Source organism: Trachymyrmex cornetzi, unplaced genomic scaffold (genome assembly GCF_001594075.2).
Source record: "Trachymyrmex cornetzi isolate Tcor2-1 unplaced genomic scaffold, Tcor1.1 scaffold26, whole genome shotgun sequence".
Classification (NCBI taxonomy): domain Eukaryota; kingdom Metazoa; phylum Arthropoda; class Insecta; order Hymenoptera; family Formicidae; genus Trachymyrmex; species Trachymyrmex cornetzi.
Window position 1 is genome coordinate 709,462 of NW_017297270.1, and position 8,825 is coordinate 718,286.

At 31.4% G+C, this 8,825-nt stretch overlaps 1 protein-coding gene across 1 annotated transcript; it reads right to left on the reverse strand.

The window, feature by feature from the left end:
* Window positions 1-2,246: 2,246 nt before the first annotated feature.
* LOC108761633 (quinone oxidoreductase-like protein 2) lies at window positions 2,247-7,673 on the reverse strand. The gene is made up of 6 exons (XM_018508248.1): window positions 7,408-7,673; window positions 5,585-5,821; window positions 5,192-5,383; window positions 3,913-4,091; window positions 3,597-3,737; window positions 2,247-2,427 (listed from the first exon to the last, which is right to left on the reverse strand). The coding sequence occupies exons 1-6, from the start codon at window positions 7,630-7,632 to the stop codon at window positions 2,247-2,249; spliced, it is 1,155 nt and encodes a 384-aa protein (XP_018363750.1). The 5' UTR covers window positions 7,633-7,673.
* Window positions 7,674-8,825: the final 1,152 nt, after the last annotated feature.

Consider the following 8,825-nt stretch of genomic DNA (forward strand, 5'->3'; position numbering starts at 1 on the left):
ATATGTAATATCATTTGATAAGTTGATACAAGAAGCAAATAAAAAACTACAGCGAAAATTATTTTAAAAAATAGTATTATTAAATATGAACATAAAAAATAATAATTTTAGATATAGGAATACAAAAATTTTTTCTACTACTCGTTAAAGATATAAGTTCGCTGATGACAACGTTTTTTATAAATGATAACGATGAATTACAACAAAAAATACGCACCGTCTGCTAACGCCATCTTGGAAAATATCGCAAACAGGATAAAATTAGGACTTATAGTGAATTCAATTGAACGAACTAGTGCACATTAACGCATATTAAAACAGTTGTACACTGATTTAATCTGTGTAAAAATAAAATGCAAATATTTTAAATTATACAATATAAAGCTTATATTTAACAGCACAATAAGCATTTAGGTTCTTTATTAATTTCAGTTTCTTGCATTAAATCAATGATATTAAAATTATCCTTGAGAAAATACAGGAAAAAGTGGTATTATATGGCACCCCATTTATATTTTATGATTCAGTAACTTGGTTAATAACCAATAATAAATACTAGTTATTGTGTATTGACATATTAGCGTCATAGTGTAACAAACTACTGAACTAATAATTTTATAAATAATCGCTAAAATTTGCTATCTAATAACGGAGAAATTAAGAGGGGCTATTATATCTATTTTCTGGTCATAATACCTCCGTCAATTATTTTCTAATTCTTATTTTATTCAAAAGAAGTCTATAATTATGTTTCAACTAATTTAAAATTATTTTAATGCAATCAAAATTCCCTCAGATTGATTTAAATAAAAAAAAATCATCTGAAGTTGCATATGCGTATCGGAGAAGGCATGAAAAATCTTGTTAAAATATTTGTCTCTCCGTGCGTATCTGCATATAATATTTACATCAAACAAGTGTTTCAACAGATTAGCTGTTATAATAACTTCAGCATCATTTTTTGCAATAGCAAATTGTTACCGAAAGACCTATCTTATTCATTCGATACCTTCTACAAGATCCCCACTCGAAATATTCGCCGATTCGTCATCAATCCGACTCCCCTCGTCGATGTCACTTTATTATGGGGGTGCGAGTACCCGAAAATATACGGGTCGCGTCGGGCGGGTCCTGAATGTTCGGGTACTCACACACCCTTAAGTCTACACACAGAAACGTAAGGCAGTAAGACATAAGTAGTAAGCGAATTAACCAATGACAGTAGAGACCGTAAGGCCAGTAGCGAATCCAATGTTACGTTTCCCTTATCTACTGCTTACGCTAGACTGCCTTAGTTTTTGCCTTACGTTATTGCCATGGGTTTTACTTTTCGCTTTATCGATTCCACTCAATACCGTTTTTAGATCAGGGTATCATAACCAAGGAGAATTTACAGAAAGTAGGTAGAGACCGTGAGGCAATAACGTAGGTTATAGCAAATCAAAATATTAATTTGCATATTGCTTATGTCTTACTGATACAAAATTATTTACAGTTTTTTACATGTTTATAATAGTATAAAGTTATCAATATTTTTCTAAGATGCTTATGAACATCAAAAATTATTAAAATTGCTTATCAATTTAATGTGATATTCAATACTACTCTAGTCTTGTTCATGAGTGCGTTTTAAGATTGAAAAAGATTTAGACGCGGGTTTACAGAATTGGATGTGTATATAAATTCACATTAAAGTATTTAAAGTACTAAGCCCTAACTCTGCTTCACGATAAAAAAAATAGGATTTATTTTCTCTTAATTGATTTATATCTTATTGCTTTTTTGTATATCTGTTTAAAGTACAGCAAAAAAATATTTTGCTTGTTCTTGAAAGATATCGTGTTTAAATTCTTCGTCAATTTCAGTTTCTCGTACTGAAATTGTCCTTGAGAAAGTGATTGTTTTCTAATTCTCATCTTATTTAAAAAAAAAAGTCCACACTTACATTTACTAATTTAAAATTATTTTAGTGCAATCGAAATCACCTCAGATTGATTTAAAAGAAAAGAAAAAAACAGTAAGACTGATAAATGTACATTTATCATCTAAAAAATTTTTCGAACCGATTAGCTATAAGATTAGCTATAAGATCGATTAGCTATAAGATAGAGAGATTTGAGAACTTCTTTGTCTTATAGCTGATTAACATATACTTGAAAAATTTTTTGTAAGACAAACGTAATATTACGCTAAAAGAAGCAATAAATCAAATTGATTAGACAAAATTGATTGATCAAATTTAATGCTTAAGATTCATCGTATAAGGTCAGTCGATCACGATCTTTCAAATCGATCAACACTTTCCCACTCGGCACCGTTGCGTAATAATTGAACGCATCATTGATATGATTCAGACCGAAGATCGCCGAGACTTGAGGACGAATTGCGCACTCCGACTTATAATCCAATACATGCTGCATGGTCTCTCTACAGGAAAAGGAAACGTTATCTTCTGCTCGATCAATTATATTGGTTTGAAACAAAAGTACGTAGCACTACGCATTTCAAAATCCAAGCAGTTGTAACTTCGTTAAAAATAAACAAAATTTAAATTTTAAAAAATCCAATATACAAAAAAAGCATACAAGCCAATTGTTGGTTCTTATTGCAAATATCTTAATGTTGTTTATTTGTAACAAAATGTAATAAAAAGTTTAAATTTCTTAATCATACCGTAATAATTATTATTAAGTGCGTTAATTGTTCACAGACCGCATTTTCCTAAGATTTTTTGTTATTGTGCTATCATGGATTAAATAAAAGGAACGTTTTGACTTTGATTACTCATAATAACATTAGAAATCACACCGTAATTAAAAAAACAGATTCTTTGCTTTATTGAATGATATAAAAAATTACCAAATTTTTTTTTAAACATGATACAAATAAAGTAGCGCTACGAATTTTTATTTCAATCCAATACAAGTGATCACTTTCCTGGTAAACAAAATTTCCATAATATTTTTAAGAATTTATCATATTTTAAATTTAGAAGATTTCTGGAAAAATATTTTAAACTTTTTCAAATTTTATAAGTTTTCTTGAGAATCTTATAAATCTTAAATTTCAGAATTCATAAAATGCAATTCAATATTCAGAATTCTAAAAAAGTGTAGACCTTCTTGGTACTTCTGAAAAGTGTTCTAATTCGTATAAAAAATTTGTAAATGTTCTAAAAAGTTATAAAATTATATAAAATCGAAAGCTGCTTGTATTAAAATACAAGTGAAAAGTTAAAAAGGCCGAAGTAAATGAGCAAAAACATAACTCGCTTAACTTTATTAAATTGACAAGCTTGCAAAATTGGATATGTATATAAATTCACTCTGAAATACTTAGCACCAAGATCCGCTCGCTCTTTGACCGAAAATAGATTTGTTTCTTTTAACTGATTTATTAAGTTGTGTGCATATACTTTAATTAATTTTACATCTGTTTTTACTCGTTTACTTTGACCTTTTTAGCCTTACACGTGTATAAAATTGTAGATATAAAAATTTTTTTAAACTGAAATATATATAAAAATCCTGAAAAATTATACGGAAAATTCAAAGAAAAATTATCATCAGAATTGGTTCTTAAAAAACAATATTGACCTGTATACCAATGTATCGGCAATTTTGTAATGCTCCGCGGCGACTGCAAACATCATGCAGTTGATTGGCACAAAGGAAAAATCGAGAGATCGTTTATTTTGCGCACTACCGAGGACAGCAATCAGAGCATCGTGTTCCAAACTGAAAAAGAAGATACACGAAGATGCACGATTTTTTTTTGGACAAATCTTAACGTCTGGTGATCTACTTTCCACGTCTCTTTCAATTTCCATTTCACAATCGCGACTTTTGCTGCCTCCGACTACCAATAAAAGAAACGTAATTTAATTTCGTAACGGGATACGTATGATTTCACCATTTGACAACGTTCTGAAAGCATGGCCCGCCTTCGGTTTCGATCATTACGCGCACTTCTTCCTTTCCTCCGATTTTCTTCAATTTATACGGTAAGCAACGTCCATTTCTGCATATTATCGTCGCGCCGAGATCTGCGCATAACTGGGCTCGTCTTGCATCGTCACATATAGCTATCGGCTATAAAAAGTAAAAAATGGAAAATTCCGACTGCTTTGTGTAATTATCTACAAAGTAGATACAGGGTATCTATCATGGAACATGTTGAAATAAATTCCGTTTTCCCTAGAAAAACAGAATAGAAATCTAGGGAATAATTGAATGATTCCGATCGGAATCCATTCCAACTTGTTCCATGATAGATGCCTAGAAGTAATTAATAAAACAAAAACATGTCGAGATCTTTATAGATAATTAATGCTCTCAAAATAGTAAATAAAAAAGTAATTAAAACAAACGTATCGAGATTTTTAGATACACAAAACAATTTTGCTGAAATATCTAAAAATTTAACTAGATACAGACAATTTTATTAGACTATTAAAATAATTATGTATGTATAAGAAACTCAAACATATTGCATAAAACTTGTAGCAACATTGTTACAACGTTTGCAATATGTTACTGCAATATTGTTGGAACATCGCAATATCGCTGGAATAATCTGTGCTGTATACACTGATTGCGAAAAAATTTTCTAATTGAAAATAGATGAACCAGAAGAAAGATGAACAAAGATTTTGATCATATTAATAAAAATTTTAGTTTTTTCAATTATCGTTATAATAGATTTAACCAGAAAATTTTGATATTTCTATTTTCTACCAGAATTCCAATTAATGTGTGTGAGCGTCCTATATAATTATTTTGATAGTTCATTACTGAAAAAAATTACTGGTTGAAAATGAGTGAACCAGTAGATTCTGATCATATGAGTCCGAATTCTTCATCATGATTGGACATCTGGTTATTTCGACTAGAATTATAATAGAGAGATTTAACTATAAAATTCTGATTTGTCCATTTTTTTTTTACTAGAATTAATGCAATTAGATTCTTTTTCTAGTGAACAAAATTACTTTCAGATCTGTATTTAGCTAAATTCTTAAGTGCTTCGACAAAATCTTTGTGTATGTGCGTAGGAGTTCGATTTCACTTTATTGCGTTAATAAAAAACAGATATATTTCCAAAAAGAAATGCAGTGCAGTTTTCATTTTTTTTTCTTCATTATTTACTTATCGCTTTATATTAATAAAGATAATGAGATTGAGACGAATACCTTCGCTCCGAAGACCCGTGTGGCGAGATCAATGACAGCGAGAGCAGAACGCGAGTGTTTCGCGTTAACGAGGAGGCACTCGTTTCTCTGGATACGTGCTCGACGGCCAATCGCCAATAACGCCGAGAAATAATCGTCCGTGACGGCCGCCGCGTTTTTCAGAGACACCCGTCTCATTAATCTAAACACGTCCTAACATTTATCCAATTCAATTATTCTCTCAGCGGGACCGACTCCGATGGAATGCGGCGCGCATGAAGAAAGTTGGCGTGCGCAAACCGACGGCGTTGGTATTATATTTACAAATTATGATCCCGCAGCGTATCCGCGAGCGGATCTGAAGCATACGATAGAAATTAAGACGCCTCTCCTCTTCAGGATAAAATGCCCTACTCTGTAATGAGCCAGGCAGCTCTCGGCCAGGCCGCCGCAGACGGGATAATTATGCACGACGACTTCCTCGCCCATCTGATAACCTGTCTGTTCGTGTGCCAATCTGCCCATTTCCAGGATCGTGCCAGACACCTCAAAACCGAGGACCATGGTCGACTTCGGAGTACTGCGATGTTCGCCGCGCCAGAGGAGCACGTCGCTTCCGGTGAGTCCGCAGAAGTGTACGTCCACGCGAACCTTTCATCAACGAATCTCTCACGAATTTCGCGCAGAAGGAAAGGGTGGCGATAAGGCCGATCGATGAACGAGCGAGCGAGCGGAGAAAGTGTCTATCGCTCGCTGAATTTCAGCCCGGCGACTTTTAACCTTTGTGCTCGGATCGCGAATCGATCCTTAAGTGAAAGCGAGATTTTCACAAGACGAAGATACAAGCCACGATGCCTTATGAAATTCCTTGATCAGGCCGCGATGGCGCGACATTACAACGCGTAGCGCGGCGTTAGAGGCCGGCGTTTACTTCGCCAGTATGACTTAATAAGTGCGCGGTAGAAATTACTGTGTGGAAAACAGGAAGTAGCGATTAATTCATGATGAGACAGGGAAAAAGCCGCTGGATCCGAGTTAAGGCTTCTGCGTTCTCATACTCGCTACTACTATCTCAGATTATGATATAAGAAGCAAGAAAGTACATAATAAAAATCCTTACAAAATATAGAAATATGTTTCAATAAAACAACACTTACAATCACGGACATACCCAAGATTTTAGTCAGAGGTGGAAAGAGGCCAAAAATTTATATCTTTACACAAAAAATTATTAAAATACTTATATACAATATTATAACCTTTGAAGATTTTCAACAAACTTTCTTATGAATAACAATGTGAGCCACAAATTGGACAACGAACATTTAATTTTTCATTGTTTGCACGCCCATGCTTTAAACTTTCATTTTGTTTTGTTAAGGATGTTTTAGTATATTTTAACTGTATAATATTAGCCAAAAGTATCAACTAAAAAAATTAATACTAGCTAATATAAAAAATTTTGTCATAAATATGCTGTATGAAACCAACTGCAAAAAACAAAACAAATTATTTAGCTTTTAATAGTTTGTTCATTTTGTACAATGCAATAGAAATTTTACATAAATATTTATTAAAATTTTATATAAAAAATTTGATTTAATTCGTAATGCTATTTCCTCAAATTTGCGAAGTACTACAAATAAAAGCAAACATAAAAATAAATAACTTTTAAACCAATAAAAAAAATTGTACGCAAATATTTATAATAATACAGATGTAACAATAAAACTATCTATAAAATTTTTATAGATAGTTTTTGATAAAATTTTGAAATAATACTTTAATTGATGATTCATATATCTTAATTAATAAATGATTATATGGAAATAAATTATGCATAACCGAAAACAAAATAAGCTATGTTCACAGCTATGACAAGCTGTCAAATTAATAATACATGCCATATATGAATTAATTTCTCATTGAAATAAAAAGATAGTTTTTGATATATTTTATAAGTCTATATTATATCAATTGCAAATGTTGTTTTATTAAAAAAATATTTGTATTATTATATATAATTTGTATAATTTGTAATATATGTATTATTATATATAATTTGTGAGAATTTTATTGTTTTCTCGCTTTTGATACAATTTGGGATAAAAATAGTAAATGAATACGAACCTTAAATCCAAAAACATTGAGTTTCTTTGAAAAATTATTGTATAATGCAATTAAGATAGCTAATAAACAAACTACGTGAAAGAAGAGTGCTTTTTTAATAAAAAAACCTGTGTTTGCTGAATCTCCTCTTCAGGAATGTAGTCTAATTTCAAATTACATGGTCCATGCAGTACTGCAGCTCGTAGTTTTCTACCGGTTTGCGTGCTTCTCGTTGGCTCGACTATCTTCCGAATTCTCTCCAAACCTGTAGCCAATCTATCAAGCTTATTATATCGCTTAAATACCTTTAAATTTTTTTCGATAACAGCTCGCGAGTCAGCGAACAACTTCATAATTTATAACCTCTCAAACCGCATTTAAACAATTTTCTACAAATTCCTCCTTTCGAGTTGTTCGAAAAAAGACGATCGTATAGTCAATCGATCATGTTTACGTTTTCTCTCGATACGTGATTATTTACTTTGTAAAAATTGCGAGATTTCTAATCGAACGATCACTGTGCTAATAATATTACAAAATATTAATTACAAAATATTAATTGCTACATAACATAAGTTTAAAGAGTTCCTGAAACAAAGGCTAATTCATAACAAATGCTATAAATCAATTTTTTAATTAAAACGTTAAATAACAGTTAATAAGGTATCTAATAGTTTTGATTGTACGACGACATATGAAAGTTAGTTATATCGTCTATTTGTTAAGAAATTCAATCTTATAAAATCTAGTTTTAAAACTTTACGGTCAACTGATAGCACAAAGCCTTCTGCACGTATTCGACATCCATCGAACAGCATTAGCTATTGCGGTATAAGAATATTAACCTTATCAATACATATAATAATAATAGGTGCGTGCGTGCGTACACGCGCGCGCGCGCATACGCACGCACACACCTATTATTATTATTATTGTTGTTGTTGTTGTTGTTATTATTATTATTATTATTATTATTTATAGATATTGGAAAAGTTTTAAAGACTGTGTGAAAACAATTTAATTTTCCGTTTTGTTTTCCCTGCGGACGACAGAAAAATTGATAAACGATCGATACCACCACTTGTTGAATTAGTTTCTCTCTCTCTTTATTAAATAAGATTTAATAAATCTCTCTGATTGCGAATGAGAAAACGCGTGTTTGTTTCTTTTTGTCGTTTAACACTAAATCATAACATAAGATCTGTTCTTTATTGCTGAACAAATACGTATTCGCTTAAAATAAAATAGATAAAATAGTTGAAGTTTAGTGAAAGCGAGAAAGAGAGAAAATTTTAATGCCGTCCACAGTGCAACGACAAAGAATAGGCCTATTATGTGCAAGCGTTGTGAAATATAAGCGAAACATTGCTATTGGCAACGCTAAGATAAATCGTATAAACATGATTGAACGGTACTGAATATAGTGTACATACTGTATGATTATGGTAATGTAAACGATACAGTTATATAAACGGTCTTTAATGTAGCATATGGAACATCTAGAATATTATTTCAAAACTTATTATAAAAAAATACATTTAATTAA